This window comes from Leuciscus leuciscus (assembly GCF_965113295.1).
Source record: "Leuciscus leuciscus genome assembly, chromosome: 17".
Lineage (NCBI taxonomy): Eukaryota > Metazoa > Chordata > Actinopteri > Cypriniformes > Leuciscidae > Leuciscus > Leuciscus leuciscus.
This window is the reverse complement of record NC_138741.1, coordinates 502980-530659: the sequence shown is the minus strand read 5'-3', so window position 1 is coordinate 530659 and position 27680 is coordinate 502980. Positions and strand designations below refer to the sequence as shown.

At 42.1% G+C, this 27680-nt stretch overlaps 1 protein-coding gene across 2 annotated transcripts in view; it reads right to left on the bottom strand.

Annotated features, from left to right (window-relative positions):
- The window catches only part of dync1h1 (dynein, cytoplasmic 1, heavy chain 1), a 116402-nt gene that overhangs the window by 75287 nt on the left and 13435 nt on the right, over positions 1-27680 (bottom strand). For both annotated transcript variants that reach the window (XM_082142419.1, XM_082142420.1), the window contains exons 5-18: positions 18068-18254; positions 11588-11859; positions 10919-11146; positions 9196-10272; positions 6410-6589; positions 5909-6058; positions 5499-5645; positions 5292-5432; positions 5038-5214; positions 1753-1863; positions 1553-1672; positions 1237-1476; positions 409-564; positions 35-148 (exon numbers count right to left, since the gene is read on the bottom strand). In XM_082142419.1, the coding sequence (XP_081998545.1) occupies positions 35-148; positions 409-564; positions 1237-1476; positions 1553-1672; positions 1753-1863; positions 5038-5214; positions 5292-5432; positions 5499-5645; positions 5909-6058; positions 6410-6589; positions 9196-10272; positions 10919-11146; positions 11588-11859; positions 18068-18254 (3300 nt within the window). The remainder of the gene's footprint in view (positions 1-34; positions 149-408; positions 565-1236; positions 1477-1552; positions 1673-1752; positions 1864-5037; positions 5215-5291; positions 5433-5498; positions 5646-5908; positions 6059-6409; positions 6590-9195; positions 10273-10918; positions 11147-11587; positions 11860-18067; positions 18255-27680) is intronic.

The following is a 27680-nucleotide window of genomic DNA, read 5'->3' as shown; positions in this document are numbered from 1 at the left end:
GCGTGTCAAGCGTTACGACAGGAGCACGGCTAACCTTGCGCGGCTGCACCGAGACCCACGGCTGCTCCTTCATCTGATCGATCTGCTCCCACACCTTCGACAGCTCGGACCACACGCCCTTCAGATCCTGCAGCTCCTCCAGCGCCACCTGACACCAGCACACACACACGTTAGCAGAGCGCTACTAGGCGCCGGACAAACAGCACACACACGTTAGCAGAGCGCTACGAGGTTTTGTCCATCCTTCTGTTAGACTGTCTCACACATGAATTATGTTGAATATCTGTCAGCTGTTAGTTAATGTTAATATGTCTCCGAAATAAAACAAGAATCATGAACCAAATTGATTATTTGAGCGACCCTCGTTTATGTTCACAGTAACACAAGCGTGTGACGTGATGACCTCACCTGCACTCTCTCCTCGCTGCTGCTCAGCAGACCCGTGTCCGTCAGCTCCAGCGCCTCCTTGGCCTTCGCACAGTTCTCCCGGTCATCCTTCAGACGCCCAAACTTGCCCTCGTAGATCGTGAGCGACTGCAGCGCCTCCTCTGGACGTAGACTGCCCTGCAGAGACACACACACACACTCAGAGGAGAACACTGACCACATGAACACACCTTCACCTGCCCTAAGATACACACACTCAGAGGAAAACACTGACCACCTTAAAACACCTTCACCTGCCCTGAGACACACACACACAGAGGAGAACACTGACCACACGAACACACCTTCACCTGCCCTGAGACACACACACACACACACAGGACACCTGAACACCCCCACACGTACACACTCAGAGGAAAACACTGACCACCTTAAAACACCTTCACCTGCCCTGAGACACACACACACACAGAGGAGAACACTGACCACACGAACACACCTTCAACCTGCCCTGAGACACACACACACAGAGGAGAACACTGACCACACGAACAGACCTTCACCTGCCCTGAGACACACACACACAGAGGAGAACACTGACCACACGAACACACCTTCACCTGCCCTGAGACACACACACACAGAGGAGAACACTGACCACACGAACACACCTTCACCTGCCCTGAGACACACACACACACACACACAGGACACCTGAACACCCCCACATGTACACACACACTCAGAGGAAAACACTGACCACACCTTTAACCTTCCCTGAGACACACACACAGAGGACACCTGAACACCCCCACATGTACACACACACACCCCCACCCCCACACGTACCCCCACTGGTTTGGTCTTCTCCCAGTCGGACAGCAGGTCAGTGGTGCGGTTTTCCACGGCTCGGTCCTCCTGCACGATCTTCATCTGGAGGTTGGCGACCTGCTGCTGAATGGCCGTGTCTTTGCGCTTCATGATGTCACTGAAGGCGCCCCACTCCCCCTCGATGTTGTCGATGTAGAGCCAGGAGGGCGGGAACTGGAAGCGCTGCTTCTCCAGCAGACGCTGGCCGTTGCGGAACACCTGCACGGGACCAGAGGCTTCAGTGACATCATCACACGCACAGATCTACACATCTAAACCAGGTCGTTGCACTCACATCCACTTGCTTCTCGAACTGCTTGATCTTGCGCTTGAGCGTCTGCACGTACGTGATGAAGGTCACGGCGTCAGAAGTGCTGGCCGTGTCCACCGAATGCTGCTCCAGTTCTTGACGAGACTGGAAGACCGTAGAAAAGTTCAGACTAATTCACTTGAGCACATAAACATGTTTCCCATGAGCGAGAGCTCGACACACACCTTAGAGATCTGAGAGTGGAAGTCCTGCATGTTGTTGCCCAGCATCTGTCCAAACTTACTGAGCACCTCCTTATGCCACGAGTCGTACTTCAGATTCACCTTCGACTGAACCTAAATCACACGATAAAATAAACACTTTTAGAGAGTAACGCAATATTTTAATCGCATTACTATCCATAAAAAGTAACATAATTTGATACTTTTATCAAGTAACAATATTTTAACATTACTTTACATAAAAAGTAACTAGTTGTTACCTTGATAAGGAGTAAACCAATATTGTAACACATTACTTTGCATAAAAATGAATGTAATTAGGTACTTTTTATGAAGTAACAATATTGTAACATTACTTACTATAAAAAGTAACATAATTTGATACTTTATGAAGTAATGCAATATTGTAACATTACTTTCCATAAAAAGTAATGTAATGAGTGACTCTCTTAAGGGAGCAACACCGATAGTTTACGGCCAGAAACCCCACGACCAGTGGTGGACGAAGTACACATACCATGTACTTGAGTAAAAGTAAAGATACTCAAGGTAAAATATTACTCAAGTAAAAGTAGAAGTGCTGCCTTTAAACATTCACTTGAGTAAAAGTACAAAAGTATTTGCCTTCAAATGTACTTAAGTATCCAAGTACTATGATTTTTTTTATGACTATAATGTCCTATTATAATTTTTGTCACAAGACTCTTGCTTAACTCAGTCTACGTGAAGACTCCAATGTCACTCTTGGCACATCAATCTATTAATAAAATGACATTAATTAGTCTATATATATATATATATATATATATATATATATATATATATATATATATATATATTAGGGGTGGAGCCGAACCCGAATACGGTATTCGGAAAGCACAAATAATGTGTTTTTTACGAATACTTATTTCGAACAAATACTTTTAAAAATATTTGTATTCGGGAACAAGAAAAACTTTATATCAAAAAGCTACGTTTCCTCATGAGACATGGCGACCGGCGGTGCTGCTGATGTGGTGGCTGAAATATTTTGGATTAGGCTAATGTCACGTTGTCATAAGGGGTAGTTCACATAGCGCGTTTTTTGCGCGTGCAGATTTCAAATGTAGGCGCGCGGCAAGCGCGCTGCATAGCAACGACAGACGCCACGGGAGGGCAAGCGCTTGTGGAAAGGAGAAAGCGTGCGAACTGCGCTCTTCATGATTACGAAGTATCAGCAAAGAATTAATTGATTTCTAGCCCTTGCATTAGCTTTAGATATATTTATGGAGATGAGAAATGAAATAAAAAAGCCGTCATTTTCTCATTAATATCAGTCCGTCAGAAAAGCAGTTCTAGGCTTATTCTTGGCTGGATAACTCTTAGCAGGTTTAAAAAGCTCTTTTAAAATTAAATATGAATGCAGTTTTGGATTAAATATAAGTACAGTCAAGTCAAATAAAACATGTTTTATCTCCTGTTTGGTAACACTACAATAAGATACCATTCATTAACATTACTTAATGCGCATCTAACATCAACACATTGAGTGAACAATATATTTTTACAACATTAATGTTTGTGAATGTTATTTAATACAAACACTTGATTGGTCATGTTTGTTCACTTCATTCATTGTGCATTAAATAATGTTAACATAAATAATGTTAACTTTTGATTTTAAAAATGTATTTTTAAATGAACCCCAAGGAGAATAATTGCGACAGTATATAGCCTAACTATTGTTTATTGTTAGGTCATTTTATCTATTGTTATCTAACAAATGTAATATTAATGTAGTGTTTTTAATACTACAGTTTCCATCTTTGTAACCGTGATATAAACTTTAATATATGTAAATTTAATCTAAATTAAGCTTTACCGAAATTGTTACCGAGAACCGTGGATGTTCACAGGTATTGGTACCGAATACTGAAATTTTGGCACCGTGACAACACTAGTAGCTCTGTTAGCTTGGTAATTTAGACAATATGCTGTTGACAGAGTAACATTAACGTAGGTAATGGCTGTTATGTTATTTTCTTTTCAATGACGTTCCTTGTTACATGTTCATTGCTGGATTTATGGAAAAACATCAACCAATATTGCATATCCATAATTATTATAATTGATATATAATTAAAGAATACTTACACTATAACGTAAATTAGAAGTGTAACGCAAAAAAAATGGATTTTTACACCTATTTTGAAATTTACTCGAATACAAATACAAATACAAATACTTTTCCTCTCTCAACAAATACAAATACAGATACAAATACCGGCTGCTTTGCACACCCCTAATATATATATATATATATATTTGAATTGAATACATTTTTTGTTTGTTTAATTTTGGACAGAAGGGCACTGTTCCCAATACATTTACAGTATTTACTGTATATATTTTGGAAGACTATATATATATATATATATATATATATATATTTGTATATATATATATTTGTATATATATATATATATATATAAAAAAAATTCTACGTTATGGGAGTAGCCAATTTCCCTCCAAAATTAAACACCAAAACGTAATGCAGTGTTTCTGCTACTCCCCAGAAAAAAAAAATGCTATTATATGCATGTAATTTTAGTGTCAACGTAATAAGCAATGTTCATTATGCCCCAATATTTACCGATAATTGCTGCTGCTCTCTGCCCCGCTTAAAATCATTGGCAACGCGATTTGTTTGGAACTATTGAGAGCTACACGAATCACGTGACCGCGCGGAGGCGAGATCACAGCGGCTGCACACTGCACAGACCATTCGGTGAATGATATTAAAATACTGCGAGATCGATTAGAGTGTACTAGTGTAGACGGCTCTGTATGCTTTTCAATCACTCTCGCGATGTCATAAACTGATCGGTCTGTGCAGCTCCGGTTCAAGTCGAACAAGCCTAGTGTGTCGCAACCTCATAGCCTACTGTCTATGGTCGCAACTCTCATATGTAACGGCTCTGGTTCACGCAGATAGCGCCAAGGCAAGTTCAAAACAAAGCACGCACGTTAGGCTTTGATTGGTGGCTTTGATTGGTGGCTCGTTTGACCAGTTAAGTTTTTATCCACTCATAAATAAAAAGGAACGACTGACTTTGAAAATGTAGTAGAGTAAAAAGTAAGATATTTGACTTTGAAATGTAGTGGAGTTAAAGTAAAAGTCTTCCAAAATTTAATTACTTAAGTAAAGTACAGATACGCAAAAAAACTACTTAAGTACAGTAACGAATTACATTTACTTCGTTACTGTCCACCACTGCCCACGACTGAACTGAGCCGCTATCCTCTGACCTTGCCGTAGTCTATGATGACCGGTCCGAACTCTTTCCTGGTTTCTGCGTTGTCAAACGTGCCTCGGGCTTTGCGGATCTGCACCAGCAGCGCCTGCCACTTGTTGAGATCTTCTCCCAGACGGTTGTAGATGTTCTCGGGCTGCATGTCCCACAGACACTGGTACTGCAGCCACACCTGAGGACCAAACGCAGTCAGTCACACTGTTCACGTATGGATACAGCACACTCGCTCACTAAAAGGGAAGACGCTACCTTGACGTACTGCTCCACCTCGGAGACGTTCTCCTTCACAGCGTTATACGCTTCCTCCAGTGCAGACGGGCCGTCGGGCATTCGGGTCAGAGCGTTCCTGTAGAACTTCTCCTCTTCGGATAACTCGTAGTGAACACCGACCTGTTTGAAGAGCAAACATTAGCGCAGGTGCGGGAAACTGAAAGCGAACGCAGAGCAAACACAAACCTGATATCTCTGACTCTGGATTCTGGGCAGAGACAGAATGACCATCTTCCAAGCAAACATTTCCTGGTAGAGCCGGTAGCGGCAGTCTTCAATCGGCGGGTTCAGATAGATGACCTGGTTTGTGATCCTCAATTCATGGATGACATTCTGTTTGGACAAAGAAAACGGTTCAGAGTGAAGTTAGGAATCATCAGTGTAGTTGTAGCTGCCGATTAATATGATCTCTGACTGCACTGACACAACCAGATGAGAATGAAACTTGAACTGAATAATGAAATTAGAATTTGCATCATTGATTGTTATAATTTTCCTGTTTCTCACTGTGAAGCTGCTTTGAATCTGTTTTGTATAAAGTACTATAGAAATAAAGCTTGACTAGATGAGCTCAAAACTCCACAACAATGTCTTGCCTTGATCTTGGGGTCTCCTCCAGGCTTGTGACTGAGTTGAGGGGCTTCCGTGTCCATGTCCACATCAGCCTTGTCCTCCATCTGTCCCCGGAGAACCTGCGTCCAGGCCTTGAGCCCCGCCTGCAGACGCACCCCGAGGATACGCTCGATCTACGGATGAAACGCTCACATTAGAGTGACACGACCCCGCGGACAGACCAGCAGAACTCGCCTCGATGTCCAGCTTATGACCCAGACGGGCAGATCAGAGTACGAGTGCAGGTTAAGGTCATAATTAACACAAGTTACATCATTTGTTGCTTTTTAACGAAGAAGCACAGTATTGTAACACATTACTTTGCATAAAAAGTAATGTAATTAGTTACTTTTTAATGAAGTAACAATATTGTAACGTATTTACCATAAAAATAAACAAAGTAACATAATTAGTTACTTTTTATGAAGTAACGCAACATTGTAACGCGTTACTCTCCATGAAAGGTGGCGTAATGAGTCGCTCACCTCGATGTCCAGCTTGTTGACCCAGATGGGCAGATTGGAGTATGAGTGCAGGTTCAGGTCATCGACGGCCTTCTGGATGCGGTTGAGGATCTCGGTGAACATCTTATGCTCGTACATGCAGGTTTCAAGCGAACGCACCTCCAAATCAATCTTCTCCTCCAGCAGAAGAAGATCATCCACCTGAGAGGGAAATACCCACAAGTCAAAATGTGCCAGTCACATCTCCTTTCACCCTGACTGTCAATGCAGCATTTACACTACCAGCCGAAGTAAGGGCACACACGACTGCATTTAGGAATGATTCTGATTCGCTGATATCAATTATTCATCTCTTTTAAACTCTATCATGACCGTTGGCGTTCTGATCTTGGTCACTGTGAACTGAATTAAAGTAATAATGATAAAAACACTCTACAGTATGGAAGCTCGACTGGTAACAAAAGGTAAGAGCAACTCTATCTCACAGTTTAAACTCGCAATTGTGAGAGAGAAAAAAAGTCAGAAATGTGAGAGAAAAAGTCAAAAATGCAAGCAATAACAATAACGTGTGTGCGCGTGTGTGTGTGTCCAAACACCTGATTGGTGCTCTAGGTTTCCTGGTCTCGGGTTGGTCGACCTTTTCTTGGATTGATTGATTGATTGTTTTATTTAATGCCATGTCAGAATCTAAGGCTATTTTCATGGCAAAAATTTAATTACAAAAATACAAATATAATTTAAATACAATAAAACCAAGCAAACAAACACAACAAATCATATTATATATATTTTTTAAATTAACATTTGATAAAAAATCCAAAACCTTCTCAGGCATAATCTTACTAAATAAGTCCTTAAAGGTAGCCTGGCAAGCCAGACCTACATCAAGATGTTTAGTCTGGCAACTCACCATAGACACGGCTTAATCTGATGGGTGGGATAAACGGCTGTCTTTCAAATTCCCTCTGCACGCAATAGGACAGCGCTTCAACCAACCAGAGCGTTTTCCCAACAGCGGAGCTAATCTTAGTTGATAGATTCAACTTTTGCCATATCTGGCCGGCAAAACGACGAACACATCTTCCTTTTTTTAAGAATGACTTCCGTTCTTTGCTCTTTTCTCAAAGAAAAGCTTAACTCCAAGTCCTCCAGAGTCGCGGACAAAGCCGATTCGAAAGATGTTCGCCAGCAGCCGTCATTCTTTGTTTTCAAGTCGCAGCCAGGTAACCGTCGCAACTCTGTCGTCATTATGTTAAGCCCGCCCCGCCTACTCTATACACGACGTGATTGGCCTGACCCAATTTAGGTTTTGCAGCTCCAAAGTCTATGGAGAGTTGCTAGACTGCCCTGGCTGCAAAAAACATTTTGCTGCCGCTAGGGTGCGTCTAGATTTCTAGGCTACCTTAAAGGCACACTGTGGAGAAATTGTGTTTTTGTCAAACAGCTGTCGTAAATAATATAATCGAAATAATCGAAAATCGAAAGCTAGCTAGACATATGTGGAAGTTATTGGACTGGTCTAATTATCAGCAATGGATGAATGGACAGCATCGTAAAAAAATGACATAATACAAGCAAGCGCAACAACATACAACATAGAATGCAAACAAGTTTACAAATAAGAGATTTATTTACTGGCCACTTCATGCATTTTCTCAGATCGGATTTCTGATTTATCAAAACGATTCCATAAATGTGTTTTTGCGAAACGGATTTAAATCCGATCTTCAATTCTCGCGCTATATGCAGATTTAATGGAGTTCACGTCACCGAAAGCAACAGATATGAGCTGCATTTTATTGATCATCAGCTAAAATTTCAAAATCAAAGACAGCAATAAGAGAGAGAGCAGTAACAGCCCTGGTAAGATCATTTCGTTTCTTTACTTTTAATGATGATTATTGTGTGATAAGCGTCTGCGACTTACTTTCACTTTGATTTGCGATAGTTTGCACGTTGTCTTGATGAATCGATGCTCATCTGCGGTAATGCGTGTTCCAGTAGCGTCGTTATATCTGGCTATAACATATAGACTATAACATGCTCTCACACATTTTTTTATTTATTTATTTTTAACATTTTTGGGAGGAGTACAATTTACATATGTGGTTTCAACAACCAGATGCATATATACTTGTCCAGTTTCGTCTGGAATGCGTCTCAGATCTCCTCCTGAAGTGGTTTGAGGGATCGGATTCAAATCCGTCTTGAATGCGTTTGAGGACATTTACACCTGGTCTTTTCACGATCAGATAGCTATCCGATCTGAGAAAACGCATGAAGTGGCCAGGTGTAAACAACCCCCATGACAAAAACATACGCACGAAAGCCGAAAACAAACGCTGGTTGGCCTCTCACGTCCATAGACAGTATATAAACGCTCACGTCCAAATTTGAGGAAGTGGTGGGGGAAGTGACGTATGCCGTAAAGCAGTCGAATTTTGTAGTTCTTTTTGTGCTAGGGTTACTACCCGAACCCCGAAGTTACGTAGTGCCAGTAAAGGCGATACAGACCCCGTCAGGCTATGGCAGACGTGTCATTCAACCTATTTTAAGTCGATGTACCATCACAAGGGTCTTGGAAATATATTATGAAGGTTGAAAAGCTACATAATGTTCCTTTAAGTGAAATAACATAATAGTAGAGCATTCTATAACCCAGGACAGTCCAATAAAATATGTTTAACAGAGAGGAGAATCTCACAAAACATGCACAGAGTTGGCTCTCCACCTTTAAGCAAAAAAAGCACGAGTCAAACTAGTATGACCTATACGACCTCTGGTGAACACCACTGGATCAAATCTACCTTTTCTTGGAAGTTGAAGACGGTTTCCGCCAGCCGCTGGACGTACGGGTCGAGCTTGTAGGACTCCCAGACGAGCGAGATGCCCTCGGTGACGAGCGCCTGCACCTCCTTCTTCAGGCCGGCCACGAGCAGCGAGATGGAGGTGCGCTCCTCCACCTTCTCACAGGTGCGCTCGTATGTGCGCACGCTCTCGATGAGCGAGATGGCGAACGGGTACAGCTGGTTAGCCTGATGGGCTTTGTTGACGATGGCTAGCGGCACGCGGAAGCTCAGCCACTTCAGGTTGCGCACCTCTTTGGAGAGCGTGATGATCTCGGGGAGGAAGTTGACCTTGAGCTTGAGCACGGTGCCGGTGCGCCCGCGTGCGCGTGTGTTCTCGATGGTGAAGATGCGGCCCGACACGCCCAGGTTGCGCTGCTGCACCTTTCGGGCCCAGTCGTCGAAGATCTCCTGCGTGTTGAGCTTTGCACGGAAGCTGTCGCCGTCCTGCTTGAGCTTCAGACCCTCCACGTGGTTTTCCCAGCCCTTCCCGAGCACGTCCTCCACGCGCTTCATGTACGCCGTGAGCTGCCGGTCGATCTGCTTAGCCCAGATGATGGAGCCAGAGACGGGAGGCAGGTCCCGCACGTGGCTCATCTTGCAGGACTGGCTTTGGGGATACTGCACCTTGAACTTGTCGTGCAGAGACTCTATGTCATCTTTGACGCGCTGGATGAGCTGCGTCTGGTACTCCCGGATGGCTCCGCGGATGTGCGGGCGCACGAACAGGGCGTTGAAGCGGGAGAATATGCGGAACATCTCGTTGGCGTTCTTGGCGGTGCCCAGCTGGTCGCGCAGGCGGGCCGTGATGCGCGTCTCCACGCGGTCGATGCGCTCGTCGTAGCGCTTCATGGCCGCTTCCCACGCCTCCATCCCCTCCTTGGAGACGTCCAGGCCGTCGACCTCCTTCACGTTCTCATACGCCAGATTGACCTCCTCGATGGCGTTAGCGTCCGCAGCGTCGAACAGAACCTCTGCCACCTTCAGATCGGCCGGCTCTGCGGTCTCTCCCTGGGCATGCTGGGACACGGCAGACACCTGCAAAGACAAGAGCAGGCAAAGTCCCAATCCAACACTCCTCTACTATACAGTGTGCAGAAAATGGTCCTGTAGAAGAGTATCTCAACACTCTGCACAGTAAAACAGTGGGCTAAAGGTGCCAGTAACAACATGGCGGATGTAGAACACTTGAATTCCATTAATCACATGATATAGAACATACTTTTTTTAACATTCACAAAGTAAATTCAAATTCAAAGTCGTACCTACTCAGACAGTGTGTGATTCTGGATGCACCGCATGTCTTTACATCACATTATTAGCTTTTATACAACTGATCATTCAACTCAGACTATGGGAAATCCAAACATGAGCTTTTACTTCACGTCTAATGACACTATTGTCTGCTTACAGCTGAACTGAACTGTTTAATTGATGAATTTTGCAACATCAACACAGTAATTGATCTGAAAAACGACTAAAAAGACAACACAGCTGAATCTGAATTCATCTCATATCTAATGTTTGCATCATTGATTGTTTATTACTGTGAAGCTGCTATGACACCTGTGCTGTATAAAGCTCTGTAGAAATAAATACCCCCAACCTTTGAGCTCATTTAAATGTTAATGTTCATATTAATAAAAACTCGTCATGTCAGTGGTCGTGCGTTCAGACTGCGCACCTGAGGCCGGAGCACGCGCACGATGACGGCTCGCAGCTGCTCGTGCTGACGCCTGAAGCGCCTCATGTGGTCCAAGCGGGCCTGCAGCTTCCGGTGCGCAGGACTCAAACGCCACACCATCTTCAGGTTCTCCTCCCTCTTCCTCTTCACGATGTCCCTCAGGAGCACCTGCAGCTTCTCGTACTCGTCCTCCCACGTCTGGAAGACCTCGAAACACGCCACCATCACCTGTGGAGGAGAAGAAGAGCGTGAGCGAGGCCTGAGTGCCGAGGAGAGCTTACACTGGGGACGGTAAAAATATTCCCACCGGTTAATCGACGTGTAACACTGGTAATACCGGGATCACCGGCAGGGGCTTTTAAATCGCTAATTTGAAAGTGTAACCCTAACCCATCATCTTGTCAGTCAGATCCTCGCTCTCGTGATGAATGAGATCTGACTCCGGTTGCTGATCTGTGCTGCGACTCTCGTTCAGCTCACGATTTATCAAGCAGACACGTTCAGTTTTTAATTGAAAGTGTCTGTTCTCTAACCGAACTAAATTATTTTATTATTGAAAAAATTTAATTAGATCAAATCGATGGTGGGCAAGTGAGAACCAGTGTTGCTTCTGAACACTGGTAACACCGTAAACACTGACTATCGTAGCTAGCCTAGCTTGGACCGTACCTTCTCGAACTCCTCGTAGGCCACGTGCATGAGCTTGCGAGTGCCCAGCACTTTGAGCAGCTGAGAGCTCAGGTCTCGGGAGATGGCCTCCACCAGGCGCAGCGCTCGCTGGATGGGGTATTTGGTGTTCCGGATCTTGCGAAGATGAGTGAAGATGGCCACCAGCGCCTGCCGGATCTTGTCGAGTTCAGTGGCCGACAGCAGATCGTTGAGGGGAAAGTCCTTCATCAGTGGGTTGTAATCGTTCACCGTCTCCACAGCCTGCTTCAGTCCTGAGAGACACACACACACACACACAAGCGTTAGAGACGAGGAGCGTGCCTGAGGTGTGCGTTATTTTAGTAATGGAGTTTCTGCACACATCAGAATCAGAAAGAGCTTTATTGCCAAGTGTGCTTGCACCCACAAGGAATTTTTCTTGGTACTGAAGCTTCCAGTGCACATATACAAATAAAAATACAACAAGAAACATAGTAATACAAATTCTAAGAATAAAATATATAAAAAAAATATAAAAATAGTATAAAAGTAAAAAAAGGGGTCACAGTTGGGTTTAGTCTGAATAAACATTTACAGATTATGAACATATTTACAGTATTTTGAGTAGTATGAATAATATAAGTATAAATATCACCTGAGTTAGAGAATATTACACTAGACAGTGGGAGTCTAGTGCATGTTACAGATTATGAACATATATACAGTATTTTGAGTAGTATGAATAATAGAGTTAGAGAATATTGCACTAGACAGTGGGAGTATTGCACTTACAGGCATATGCCTTGAGGGGCATGTTAAGTGTTCAGAAGGGAAATGGCCTTTGGAAAGAAACTGTTCCTGTGCCTGGATGTTCTTGTGGCCAGTGATCTGTGTCGCCGTCCTGACGGTAACAGTTCAAACAGGGGGTGTCCAGGGTGAGTGGAGTCTGTGATGATTTTACCTGCTCTCTTCCTCACTCAGGAAGAGTACAGGTCCTGGAGGGTTGGCAAGGGAGCACCAATAATCCTCTCTGCAGTCCGGACTGTCCGTTGTAGTCTCCTGATGTCCGATTTGGTAGCTGAACCAAACCAGACAGTGATGGAAGTGCTTAAAACAGACTCAATGACGGCTGAGTAGAACTGGATCAGCAGCTCCTGTGGCAGATTGAACTTCTTCAGCTGGCGAAGGAAGTACAGTCTCTGCTGGGCCTTTTTCACAATGGAGTCAATGTGATTTGCCCACTTCAGGTCCTGAGAGATGGTAGAGCCCAGGAACCTGAATGACTCCACTGCTTCCACAGTGCCGTTCATGATGGTGAGAGAGGGAGTTCTGGGGATTTTCTCCTGAAGTCCACAATCATCTCCACTGTTTTGAGCGTGTTCAGCTCAAGGTTGTTATAGCTGCACCAGACAGCCAGCTGTTCAACCCCCAGTCTGTAAGCAGACTCGTCACCATTTTGGATGAGACCGATGACGGTGGTGTCGTCTGCAAATTTCAGGAGCTTGACAGAGGGGTCTTTAGAAGTGCAGTCATTAGTGTACAGGGAGAAGAGCAGTGGGGAGAGAACGCACCCTTGGGTCCAAGGGTACGCACCCTTTCTCCATTTAAATGGAGAAAAATCGACCATAACTCCAGTAAACTATGGAGTGCCGCAGGGATCTGTGTTAGGCCCTCTGTTATTTTCAATATATATGATGCCACTTGGAAATATTATAAGGAAACATGGAATTAGTTTCCATTGTTATGCTGATGACACTCAAATATATATTTCATCACGGCCGGATGAAAACGCTAAATTATCCAAATTAACAGAGTGTGTTAAAGATATAAAAGATTGGATGACGCGTAATTTTCTTTTATTAAATCCAGACAAGACAGAGGTAATACTTATCGGTTCAAAAAACCGCCCACAAAACCTCGCACAATACAACTTTAACATCATAGGATGTCCTGTTACTTTATCCTCTACAGTAAAAGACCTGGGTGTTATACTCGATTGCAACCTGTCTTTTGAAAATCATATTTCATATGTTACAAAAACAGCCTTTTTCCACCTTAGAAACATTGCTAAGCTACGTAATATGCTATCAGTTTCTGATGCAGAAAAGTTAGTTCATGCATTCATGACCTCGAGACTGGATTACTGTAATGCTTTATTAGCTGGTTGTCCTGCATCCTCAATAAACAAGCTACAGTTAGTCCAAAATGCCGCCACTAGAGTTCTTACGAGATCAAGAAAATATGATCATATAACACCGATTTTATCATCACTGCATTGGTTACCTATAAAGTTCCGTATTAATTATAAGATATTGCTACTGACTTATAAAGCCCTAAACGGCTTCGCTCCAGTCTATTTAACGGATCTTCTATCGCCCTATAATCCATCGCGCTCTTTAAGATCACTAAATTCAAGGCTTTTGGTCATACCTAGGATATCCAGAACCACCAAAGGAGGGAGAGCATTTTCACATTTGGCTCTAAAACTCTGGAATAGTCTTCCTGATACTGTTCGTTGCTCAGACTCGCTCTCCCAGTTTAAAACTAGATTAAAGTCGCATCTCTTCAGCCAGGCATTCATATAATCCTACAGTTCAAACTACAATCCGGCCTCTAGCTCATAAATGCCAGAGGAGAACTGGCCCCCGACTGAGCCTGGGTTCTCCCAAGGTTTTTTTTTCTCCATTAGGTCACCTTATGGAGTTTTAGGACACCATTAGGTCACTTGATGGAGTTTTTCGGTTCCTTGCCACTGTTGCCTTTGGCTTGCTCAGTTGGGGATATTTTGGGGATATTTAATTAAATTTTATCAATCAATAAATTCCTCTTGAAACAAACTTTGTTGTATTATTTTAATTTAATACTGTGAAGCTGCTTTGATACAATCTGTATTGTGAAAAGCGCTATACAAATAAACTTGACTTGACTTGACCCTTGGGGGGCGCCAGTGCTGATGGTGAGGGTCCTGGATGTGAGCTTCCCCAGTCTCACTCGCTGCTGCCGGTCCGTCAGGAAGCTGGAGATCCACTGACAGATTGAGGATGGCATGGAGAGCTGAGTCAGTTTGGCTGTGAGAAGATCAGGGATGATGGTATTGAAGGCCGAACTGAAGTCCACAAATAAGATCCGTGCATAAGTCCCAGGTCTGTCAAGATGTTGCAGGATATAGTGAAGTCCCATGTTGACTGCATCATCCACAGACCTGTTTGCTCTGTAAGCAAACTGAAAGGGATCCAGCAGGGGTCCAGTGATGTCCTTCAGATAGGCTAACACCAGTCTTTCAAACGACTTCATGACCACAGACGTGAGAGCGACAGGTCTGTAGTCATTAAGTCCAGTGATTTTAGGTTTTTTGGGAACCGGAATGATAGTGGAGCGTTTGAAGCAGCAGGGAACTTCACACTGCTCCAATGATCTGTTGAAGATCTGCGTGAAGACTGGGGCCAGTTGGTCAGCGCAGGCTTTTAGACAAGCAGATGAGATGCCGTCTGGGCCTTCTGTTTTTTGAAGACTCGGCTCACGTCCTCCACACAGACCTTAAGCTCAGGTTGGATGGCAGAAGGGGGGAGGAGAGGGGTTGCAGGAGGTGATGGTGGATGTGTGAAGTGCACATCAGAGCGGGTGTGAGGTGTGAGTCTGGGCTTCTCAAACCTGCAATAGAATGCATTGAGAGTGTCAGCCAGTTGTTGATTCTCCACAGATCGGGGGGATGGTGATTTGTAGTTGGTGATGTTCCTCAGGCCTCTCCAGACTGAGGCCGGGTCGTTGGCTGAAAACTGTTTTTTCAGCTTTTCAGAGTAGCTTCTTTTAGCAACTCTGATCTCCTTTGTCAGTCTGTTTCTGGCCTGGTTATACAAGATTTTATCCCCACTTCTGTAAGCATCCTCTTTGGCATGACGAAGCTGTTTGAGTTTCCCAGTAAACCATGGTTTATCATTAGTGAATGATAAGAATGTCCTGGTAGGAATGCATGTATCCTCACTAGGGCTGGGTACCGAACTTCGATACTTTTATGGTATCGAAAAAAATACTCCAATTCTATGAGTATCGAAAAATTCTTTATCTTTCGGTGCCAAATTTCGGTTCCATCTGAGCGCGCAAGCGCAAGCTTATCTGTCCTCTCTGCATATTGACAAAGAGCGGAGCTCCGACCCACACACACACGGAGAGGTGCGGACGGATTAAACTGTTTGCAGTTTTGCTGAAGTCACAGAGAGTCACGGTTGGTCTCAAGTGTGGTAACAGTTTTTTAAAACTTCACGCAGACAGCGTTTGCTGCGATATGATATTAATTTAATGGCGAGCAGAAAGCGGTCGCGGTGCTGTTGACGTTACACTTCCTCTTACTAAACAAGCAGCCACAATGGTGTTTTCTCTCCCCTGCCCTGATGACTGACTGACAGGCAGTCATTTTATTAATGTTAGGCTATGTCTACATTAATCCGGATACATTTGAAAACGGCGTTTTCGTTTATAAACGCTCTCCGTCCACACTAGCGTTTTCAGGCGTTTTCGGACGTTTCAGTGTGGATGAGAAACTTTTGAGAAACGCCTGAAAACGCTTAATTCACCTTACTGCGCATGTGTTAATCCCCACCAAAGATCACTGATATGATTCAGATGGAAAAATAAATAATGAAGTTATCGCGCAATTCGTCTGACAGGATAATTTTATTTAGTAAAATATCTCACCATTCACTGATGCGGTCCAGGTCGCACGCAGTCACCGTATGTTTGGTCTAAAACGCAACTGCTCTCATGTATTGCCGCGTTTTCAAATGTATCCACTATGGAGTGCGTTTTCAAAAAAGCTTCATTTTCATTAATAAAAACGCCGTCTCCGTGTGGACGGAAGGCCAAAACGGAGAGAAAAATATACGTTTTGTGGACATGCTAAGTGAGTAGTTTTACCAGATTTTTTATTTTATTTTGATAACTGTTTTGATTCACAATTAAGGTGGAAAATAAAAGCTTTGTGTTTAATGTATTTTTGTTGATGTTGAAATTAATTTTAAAACATATGGTAACGAAAAAAGTATCGTTAGGAATCGGTATCGAAACTGAGGTATCGAAATTGGCACCGGATCGAAAAATTCTGAACGATGCCCAGCCCTAATCCTCACAGAAACTGATATATGATGTTACAGTATCTGTGAGCTCATCCAGATCGGTGGCTGCAGCTTCAAAAACAGTCCAATCAGTGCAATCGAAGCAGGCCTGTAGATCCTGCTCTGCTTCGTTGGTCCATTTTTTTACAGTCCTTATTACAGGTTTAGCTGATTTCAGTTTCTGCCTGTAGGTCGGTATAAGATGAACCAAACAGTGATCAGAGAGCCCCAAAGCTGCCCGTGGGATGGAGTGATGCGCATTCTTTATCGTGGTGTAACAGTGGTCCAATATATTACTGTCTCTGGTAGGACATGTAACATGCTGTCTGTATTTTGGCAGTTCACGGGAGAGATTTGCTTTGTTAAAATCCCCAAGAATGATTAAAAGAGAGTCTGGGTACCTTTGTTCCATTTCAGCTATATGTTCAGCCAGCTGTTGTAGCGCCGCGCTCACACACGCGTCTGGAGGAATGTAAACATTCGCGAGAATGAATGAGGAAAACTCCCGTGGCGAGTAGAAAGGTTTACAGTTTATGAAATGCGCCTCTAAATTAGGAGAGCACATCTTCTTCAGTGTTGTTACATCTGAACACCAACTTTCGTTAATGTAAAAACACAATCCACCACCTCTCGTTTTCCCCGTTAGTTCCGCGATGCGATCCGCTCGGAATAGCTGGAAGCCCGGCAGATGTAGCGTGTTGTCCGGTATGGCTTCACTCAGCCAGGTTTCAGTGAAGCACAGAGCAGCAGAGTTTAAAAAAATCCTTGTTAGTGCGGGTGAGGAGAAGACGTTCATCCATTTTGTTAGGAAGAGATCGGAGATTCGCAAGATGAATACTGGGGAGCGCAGTGCGGAGGCCGCGCTCGCGGAGTTTAACCAGCGTTTGCGTCTGACCGCGCGTTTGAACAACACCGCTGCCCCTCCGACGAGAATGTCCAGTAAAACGGAGTAATCAAAATCTGTAAAAAAGTTGTCTGGTGTGTTTCCTAATGTCCAGTAGTTTGTCTTTGGTGAAACTGATAGGAAAAGAATGACTAAACGCAGAACAAACCAACAAAAACAACACAATAACTGGAGAGCTCCACACCGAGGCAGCCATCCGCGGCGCCATCTTGGTATTGGTAATGTACATAATTAAAGCGTTGTGCTTCTCTGTGGGAGACAAACAGAGGATATATTTAACTGAATCGCAGCCTTTGTGATTTCACAATAGCACTATGCTATATTATGATTGTAAATGGTGTTAAATGTATCGCGTAGCCTTAGTAAACTGTGTAATCATGCGTCTCTGAACGCTCGTCCGTGGAACGGACCACTTCCGGTATTTTGCCGGCTACTCGACACGGGTAAGTGGAGTGAGGGAGTTTTTTAAATGGAGTGCTGGATGATCACCTGTGTCTGTGTCGAAGCTGACGGTGGCGTGGAAGCGTTTGCCGTGTTTGAGGATGTCGAGAGTGAGCAGGACCTCGGGACTCTCCCTCTTCTCCTGGATCCGGTTGAGCGCTCGCTCCAGGTTCAGCCAGAAGCTGATCTCCTGCAGGGCCGTTCCTGAGGCCGGGTCTCGGTCCAGCTTCGTCACCTGCACACACACACACAGCAGCACAAACATCAAACACAAGCACACACACCTCACACAGCTGCACAAACATCAAACACTGCAAACACTAGGGCTGGGTATCGTTCCAAAAATTCCGATACCAATACCGATACCGATACCTTGATTTCGATACCGGTTCCTGAACGATACTTTTTTCGATACCAATTTTATGAAATCCATTTTAACAAGATTACATACTACCTCAGAAAAACTTTGGTTTTATTTTTTCCGTTTGACTTATGCTCCTTAGCCAGTGCACAAAGGTACAACATTTTTTTTTTATAAAGAGCTCATGCTCACCAAAGCTGAATTTGTTTGATCAAAAATACAGTAAAACTTGTAACATTGTGAAATAGTATTACAATTTAAAATCTTATTTGAATATATTTCAAAATGTAATTTATTCCTGTGATGTCAAAGCTAAATTTTCTAAATCATTACTTCAGTGTCACATGATCCTTCAGAAATATGAAAACAGTTTGCTGCTTAATATTTTGGAAACTATGATACATTTTTTCATGTTTCTTTGATGAATACAATTTTCAAAAGAACAGCATTTATTTGAAACAGAAATCTTTTGTAACATTACACATGTTTTAAGGTCACTTTTGATCACTTTAATGCATCCTTACTGAAAAACAATTCTGACTAACCAACACATTTTTGAACGGCAGTGTACATTCAGTAGGTTATTATTGCAATATAAACACTGTCAGAGTGATCAACAAGGTATCTCTTCATTTACCAGTCGAAGACGGAGCAACTTTCTGCTCTTATGTTTACTCCGTGCACTGTCAAGGGCTTCATCATATCTGTCGTTGTATCGGTCTTTGCAGCAATTATTTTACCGCAAATACTACATCGCGTGGAGAGTTTGTGTGAGCGCGCGCCTCTCATATGAGTATGTGCGCGGAGAGTTCCGCGCGTCTCGTGTGTGTAGAGTTTGCGTGTATGTGCGTGAGTGACTTTAGGTGTGTCGTTGTGCATTTTATATGTATTTGTTTGAGCACTGACGTTGACGAGTTAACCCCTTAGGTATCGAAATCTGGTACCGAACAACAAGCCATTTTTCGATACTCGATAGTATCGAGGCAATTCGGTCGGTACCTAAAAAGTATCGAACTCGGTACCCAGCCCTACACACACAGCAGCACACACCTCACACAGCCGCACAAACATCAAACACTACAAACACACAGCAGCACAAACCTCAAACCACACCATTTCTGTTTACACAGTTCACACAAAAATCACTCGCTCTCTTGCCATTTCAAACTTTCGAAACGCATATTAACCTGTTAAGCTTCACCAGTGCGTCGGCGCACTGAAGCGTTTTTTTTTTTATTTAGTTCAAAGTTACTATCAGATTAAATGTTTTACCTTGACAAACTGACCAAGGCTGTATTTCAATACTAGTTTTACTTGATCTTAGTGCTGCGTTCGATACTATAGATCATACATTACTCTTAGATCGACTACAAAATTATACTGGTGTTCAAGGACAAGCACTAAGCTGGTTCAAATCATACCTATCTGACCGCTACCATTTTGTCTATTTAAATGGAGAAAAATCGATCATAACTCCAGTAAACTATGGAGTGCCGCAGGGATCTGTGTTAGGCCCTCTGTTATTTTCAATATATATGATGCCACTTGGAAATATTATAAGGAAACATGGAATTAGTTTCCATTGTTATGCTGATGACACTCAAATATATATTTCATAACGGCCGGATGAAAACGCTACATTTTCCAAATTGACAGAGTGTGTTAAAGATATAAAAGATTGGATGACGCGTAATTTTCTTTTATTAAATCCAGACAAGACAGAGGTAATACTTATCGGTTCAAAAAACCGCCCACAAAACCTCGCACAATACAACTTTAACATCATAGGATGTCCTGTTACTTTATCCTCTACAGTAAAAGACCTGGGTGTTATACTCGATTGCAACCTGTCTTTTGAAAATCATATTTCATATGTTACAAAAACAGCCTTTTTCCACCTTAGAAACATTGCTAAGCTACGTAATATGCTATCAGTTTCTGATGCAGAAAAGTTAGTTCATGCATTCATGACCTCGAGACTGGATTACTGTAATGCTTTATTAGCTGGTTGTCCTGCATCCTCAATAAACAAGCTACAGTTAGTCCAAAATGCCGCCACTAGAGTTCTTACGAGATCAAGAAAATATGATAATATAACACCGATTTTATCATCACTGCATTGGTTACCTATAAAGCTCCGTATTAATTACAAGGTATTGCTACTGACTTATAAAGCCCTAAACGGCTTAGCTCCAGTCTATTTAACGGATCTTCTATCGCCCTATAATCCATCGCGCTCTTTAAGATCACTAAATTCAAGGCTTTTGGTCATACCTAGGATATCCAGAACCACCAAAGGAGGAGAGCATTTTCACATTGGCTCCAAAACTCTGGAATAGTCTTCCTGATACTGTTCGTTGCTCAGACTCGCTCTCCCAGTTTAAAACTAGATTAAAGTCGCATCTCTTCAGCCAGGCATTCATATAATCCTACAGTTCAAACTACAATCCGGTCTCTAGCTCATAAATGCCAGAGGAGAACTGGCCCCCGACTGAGCCTGGGTTCTCCCAAGGTTTTTTTTTTTTCTCCATTAGGTCACCTGATGGAGTTTTAGGACACCATTAGGTCACTTGATGCAGTTTTTCGGTTCCTTGCCACTGTTGCCTTTGGCTTGCTCAGTTGGGGATATTTAATTTAATTTGATCAATCAATAAAATCCTCTTGAAACAAACTTTGTTGTATTATTTTAATTTAATACTGTGAAGCTGCTTTGATACAATCTGTATTGTGAAAAGCGCTATACAAATAAACTTGACAAACTATATATATCATTAAAAAGATATAAGACTCAAGTTTCAGTATTTGACCACTATTGTATTCTGAGAAACTTATAGTGACAGTTATGTCTTAATTTGTGTCAGGAGTTATGAAATGAAAAAATGCGTCGATACCTTTAATATGAATTAAGAGCGTCAGCTGGTCCATTCATAAAAAAAACTGTGCTGTCGTCATGACAGCGCTTGACAAAACAACGTCCCTCAGGGCTTTTAGCTCAAAAATGTGCAGACTTGGAGAAATATTGATATATTCTCATAGATTCACATCATATTTCTATAGACAGGAATAATATTTATTGAATTTATACCCAAATGCGTCGATGTAATCATTATGAGCGCTTCTTACTGAGATGTGCTGTGTTTTCAATTCATACCAATAGCCTGAGGGCGCTATATGCACAATAATACTCCATATATGGAGCATGAAGAAGAGCCATAATCATGTGACCTTCAAGGACGTCACTGATAGCAGCTACACACAAAGCTAACACAGAGATCGCTGTAATATGCAGATACAGACGGTTTGAAGACAATAAACATGATTGCAATGATATTTGATTTGCCTGTGTTCTTCAAGCAATGCCAGGTATTTTTATAATAATAGATTATATTTATAATGTAATGCTAATCGATATAAACTTTATCATTGTGCATACTATAAATAATATATTTTCTGTCTGATTTTTTTTTTATCTGAAGCCAAATTAGATCACAGAAGATTATTTAAAACACTCGACTTGCGTTATAAAGTAAGTTTGGAGCACAAACATGGTTTTAATCTCATAAATGGTCGTGTATTGATGGTGTGCTAAGCTAACATGCTAGCTAGCTCAGGTCACAGGTGCACCTGTCACCTAGAAGTTATTCTTTTATGATTTTTTTTTTCTAAATAGAAATGTTTTAGTGCATTTGATACAGTTTCAAATGTAAGTGAGAACTTTGATAAAATAAATTAGGGATTGAAACCCTATGAATAGCCTGTGAATAGCCAGTCGTTAGTAACTATAATGCAGACAAAAGATATGCATATTTAGAGCCATAACCAGGCTGGAGAGGTGTGTGAATGTGTACTGGGGAGACTGAGACTGAATGGGGCTCGTTTGCACCACAAAACAATAGAGACAATAGACTGAATAGATGACTTAGATGATGACTAAACATCAGTAGCATTTTTAGAGTCTAATCAAAATAAAGTAAATTTTTTTTTTGATCAAAGTCTTTTTATTGTATTTTAACATACAACAGACACTTAACAACCCAGAACCCACATCGCACTACTAGTGTAAAGGCAAAAATATATATATATATATAAATAAATAAAAAGGGGGGGGAGGAAAACAACAATCACATCATACAATGTCATTAGAGTCCATTTGTTCAATTAATGTAAGAACAGGTTGCCAGATATTACTGAATTTAATGTCAATACCCTGCAAATTATAATGAATTTGCTCAAGTGTTAAATAGTGCATAACATCGTTAATCCAGTGTTTAAATACAGGTGGAGACTTATCCTTCCATTCCAATAAAATAATGCGTCTGGCCAAGAGAGTTACAAATGCTATCACTGTTTTATCCCATTTGCCTATAACAAGTTCTTGTGGTACTACTCCAAAAATGGCAATGATCGGTGATGGGTCAATATGAGTATGCAATACTCTAGAAAGAAAAGCAAAAATCAACTCCCAAAATTCAGACAGTTTAGGACAGCCCCAGAACATATGTGACAAAGTGCCTGGCTCTATATTACACCGATCACACTCTGGGTCAATATCTGGTGCAATTCTAGCCAACTTTGCTTTTGACCAGTGTAAACGATGAGTAACTTTAAACTGGATAATGGTATGTCGTAGGCAGATAGAAGATGAGTGTATGTTATTGAGAACGGCCTGCCATAGCTCATCTGATATCTCTGTATCCAGTTCTTCCTCCCACTGATGTTTTAATGTTGTTAATGGTTTCAAATTGTCCATGCTGAGTATAGAGTATAACCTACCAACAACCTCCCCAGGCCAAAGGGGCGTCTTAAGTATTTTGTCTAAAAGGGAATCTGGTGATATCAGAGGAAAAGATGGAACATTTGCGTAAAACAAAACTGCGAAGTTGTAAATATCTAAAAAAATGTGAGTTAGGAATATCAAAATGTGTTCTCAAATGTTCAAAACTTGCAAAGGTGCCACCTATATATACGTCTTTGACTGTTTTCAGTCCCTTTTCAGTCCATGTTTTAAAAGCATCATCAGTTATGGAAGGAGCAAACATGTTATGTCCCACCAAAGGGGTCTCTATGGACATCTCAGTTAAAGAAAAAGCCCGTCTGAACTGTATCCATATCTTGAGGCAGTGCCTCACCACTGGATTTATGCAGTATGTTGATATGGATTCTGGAAAGGGTATTTTAGAGCAGGCTAGTGCATGTAAAGATGTTTGTGTGCAGGATGCACGCTCAAGCTCTAGCCACTTGGGACCTGGGTCTTCAACTCTAGAAAAATGAATCCAGTGCATTATGTTTTTAATGTTGGCAGACCAATAGTAGTACTGAAAATTGGGTAGGGAAAGCCCACCATGTAATCGGTGACGTTGCAGAATTTCCCTACGTATACGCGGGTTCCCTACGTATACCATTCCAAATAAAACCGGACAAAAGTTTATTTATATTTATGAAAAAAGATTTTGTTAAGAAGATGGGGATACACTGGAAAAGAAACAGAAATCAGGGCATAATATTCATTTTGATAACATTTATTCTCCCCCCTAGCGACAAGGGAAGGAGATTCCAGTGATCTAAATCTTTTTTTAAACAATTTAAAAGTCGAGGGAAATTGGCTTCATAAAGATCTTTAAACTTACGGGTTTATGCACTAAATTTGTTAGTGCATAATTTAACTTGCAGGGACTGGATTGTAGTGAGCTGGTAATTAGGGTCAATACACATAAGCTCACTTTTCTGCACATTGATTTTATATCCTGATATCTTGCCAAAGGAGTTTAACAAATCAAACATCTTTGGCAAACAGGTCACGGGGTCAGTCATATATACTAACATGTCATCAGCATATAACGACACTTTATGCTCAGCCCCTCCTCTCATTATGCCCTTAATATCAGCGCTGTTACGCATTGCTATAGCTAGTGGTTCTATTGTTAAAGGTGAACTAAGTAACTTTTTTACCTTAACTGAACAGCTTCGGAGTCATTGGAATGGTTATATTACTTATTTCGGGTTGAATGGTGGTCGTTTCGCACCCCCCTGGTGCCCGTGAGCAGAAAATCCGCACTTGCAACTTTGAGCCGGCGGGCCGCCGGCCGCTGCGTCAGGAAGTCTCGCGTGATATCAGGTCTCGCGATGTAAACAATTGCTTTACGGCCAAAAGAAATCTGCTAAAATGCTGTCATTATTGCGCTCCCTCACGCTGTCCGAACCCGAATGAAGAAGACGTTTTAAAGAATGTCCCATCTGCTTTGATGTCGTTGATCTATAGCCTCTGGTGTCTGAGAATCAACAACGAGTTTTTACAACAGTGTTGTCAAATATCTATTCCGAAGCTGTGGTGGGAGCTCTAGAGAGAAACCTGCCAGCAAAAAGCGAGAATACAGCGAAGAAGTCCCGAAGCTACTGAGTGCTGCTTTAAGGCCAATTTATACTTCTGCGTCGGGTGCGCGTAGAAGGTACGGCGTAGCATACGCATTGACGTGTACCATACGTCGTACCCTTCGCCGTACCCTGACGCGCACCTCCTCAAAAATGTAACTACGCGTCGCGGCGACGCGGACCGCAAGATCTGTGATTGGTCGGCTGGATAGCATCGCGTTTCCTCCTACGCATTTCCGGAATGATCTTCTGCACTCTGCACCGCCCGCCCGCCATTTTTAAATTCCGAAGATCACTGAAGAGCCATGGAAATAGACCAAGTGATCGAGAGATTGCTTGAAGAAGTGCGGAAATACAGCCATCTGTTTGACTCCTTCAGTCGCCATTGCTCGTAGAAACCTAAACTCAAAATAGCCGCGAGGAATGTAAACACAGTGGAACTGGAACATTAAAACCCACCCGCGCCAACTAGCGTTTCGGCGGTGTAACTGCAGAGCAACACAGACATTCGCAGAAGTATAAATGCTCACGACGGCGTCGCCTACGTGCGTAGCCTACGACGTACACTACGGCGTACACTCGACGCAGAAGTATAAATTGGCCTTTAGGGCGAATAGAAGGGGTGACAAGGGACAGCCCTGTCTAGTACCACGCTGTAGATCAAAAAAAGCAGACAAGTTGTTATTAGTCCGAACAGCTGCCATAGGTAGAGAATAAAGTGTCTCAATCCAATGTATACATTTTGGTCCAAAACCAAAGCATTTCAATGTATTAAATAGATAATCCCACTCCACCCTATCAAAGGCTTTTTCTGCATCTAGGGATATTAATACCTCTTTGCCTTTGGGTGGAGTGGGATCATAAAGAACATTAAATAATCTATGTATATTAGAAGATATTTGTCTATGTTTAATAAATCCTGTCTGATCATCTGAGATCAATGAAGGAAGTACTTTTTCCAGTCGTAGGGCTAGCATTTTAGCAAATATTTTACTGTCAACATTTAACAGAGAAATGGGACGATATGAGCCGCATTCTACTGGGTTTTTCTCTTTTTTAAGAATAAGGGATATAACAGCCTGACGCATAGTAGGAGGGAGTGAGCCAGATATAGATGATTCTTTATATGTAGAGAGCAACAGAGGGGCTAATTCTCTAGCTAATTTTTTTAAGAATTCACTAGGAAATCCATCTGGTCCTGGACATTTACCATTTTGCATAGATTTAACAGCAGAATGAAATTCTTCCTCTGTGAATGCTTTTTCCAGTTCAGAAGCCATTCGGTCACCCACTAAGGGGATTTCTAAATGATCAAAAAAAGACTCAAACAGTTATTCATCTTTATGTGACTCTGAAGTGTATAGTTTTGAATAAAACTGATGAAATATCTGGTTAATTTTAGAGTGATTTATATGTTTGGTGCCAAACTCATCTGTTATTTCAGATATAGACTGAGCTGCAGCTTTTTGGCGCAGTTGGTGTGCAAGGATTCTGCCTATCTTCTCTCCATGTTCATAAGTTCTGTGCTGTGTCCTATTGAGGAGGTTTGATATATGTTTGGTTGAAAGGAGATTGAATTCTGTCTGAAGTATCAATCTTTGCTCATATAAATCTGATGATGGGGCTTGCGCAAGTGTTGTGTCTATACGTAATATATCATCAGTTAGTGTCTTGAGCCGTGCCATTTCGCTCTTTTTCTTTTGGGCGCAATATGAGATCATTTGTCCCCTTAGATACGCTTTCATGGATTCCCATATTGTTGAGAACGACATGCCTGGTGTTTGATTGTGTTCCAAAAATGTAACTATTTCAGATGAGATAAATTGAACAAAACATTCATCAGCAAGCCATAAGCTATTTAGGCGCCATGGGCGGTATGTGACTTGTGAGACAGGTATCTGTAGTGTCATCAACATTGGAGCGTGGTCAGAGATAACTATAGCATTATATTCACATTTACTGACAAAAGGAAGGAAACGATTATCAATGAAAAAATAGTCTATTCGTGAATATGTCTTGTGAACGTGTGAGAAGAAAGAATAACACCTAGAGGTGGGATTGTTGAAAAGCCAAACATCTGAAACTCCGTACGAGTGGAGAAATAGTTCAATAGTCTGGGCAGACTTGGTTGGAGATATGACTCTATGAGAGCTGCGATCCAAACTGGAAAGAGCACAATTCATATCTCCTGCCAAGATAAGGTAATGTGTGTCCATATCTGGTAGACAGGAAAAAAATTGAGAAAAAAGCATGGTCATCCCAAGTGGGTGCATATACATTAGCTAGAATAACTGGAGTTTCATATAATCTACCTGTGACTATAACATATCTGCCAGATCTATCTGCCTCTACTTTCGACATTGTGAATGGAATGTTCTTATGGATTAAGATGGCTGTACCCCTAGATTTACTCTGAAAATCAGAGTGATATAGTTGGCCTATCCACCCTCCCCTTAGTCTAGAATGATCAGATGTTCGCAAATGCGTTTCCTGGAGAAATGCTATTCCCACATTAAATTGGTTGAGATGTGATAATACTTTTTTACGTTTCACAGGATGATTTAAAGATTTAACATTCCAGCTCATAAAATTTACAGGACATCCTATATCTCCTGTCAACATCTGTGCATTAACCATTTTCTATTTTGTGCAAAATTATTAATGGACTCTAACTTTAATAAACATAGCAAGGAAATATCCTCCAAAAAAACAAAACAAAACCCTTAAAGAAAACCCTAGTGCGATTACCTCCCACCCCAGATCACCTATTATCAGAGCAAGGTGAACCCTAAACCCCTTACAGTGGTATCCACACATTAGTGCTTGTATTGGGGAACTCCAGTTCCAACAGGTTGCTCTGCTAACAGTTTAAACAAAATTAAGATAGCGCTTCTTTATAACATTATAGGCTGTGTTAACAGTAAACGTCCG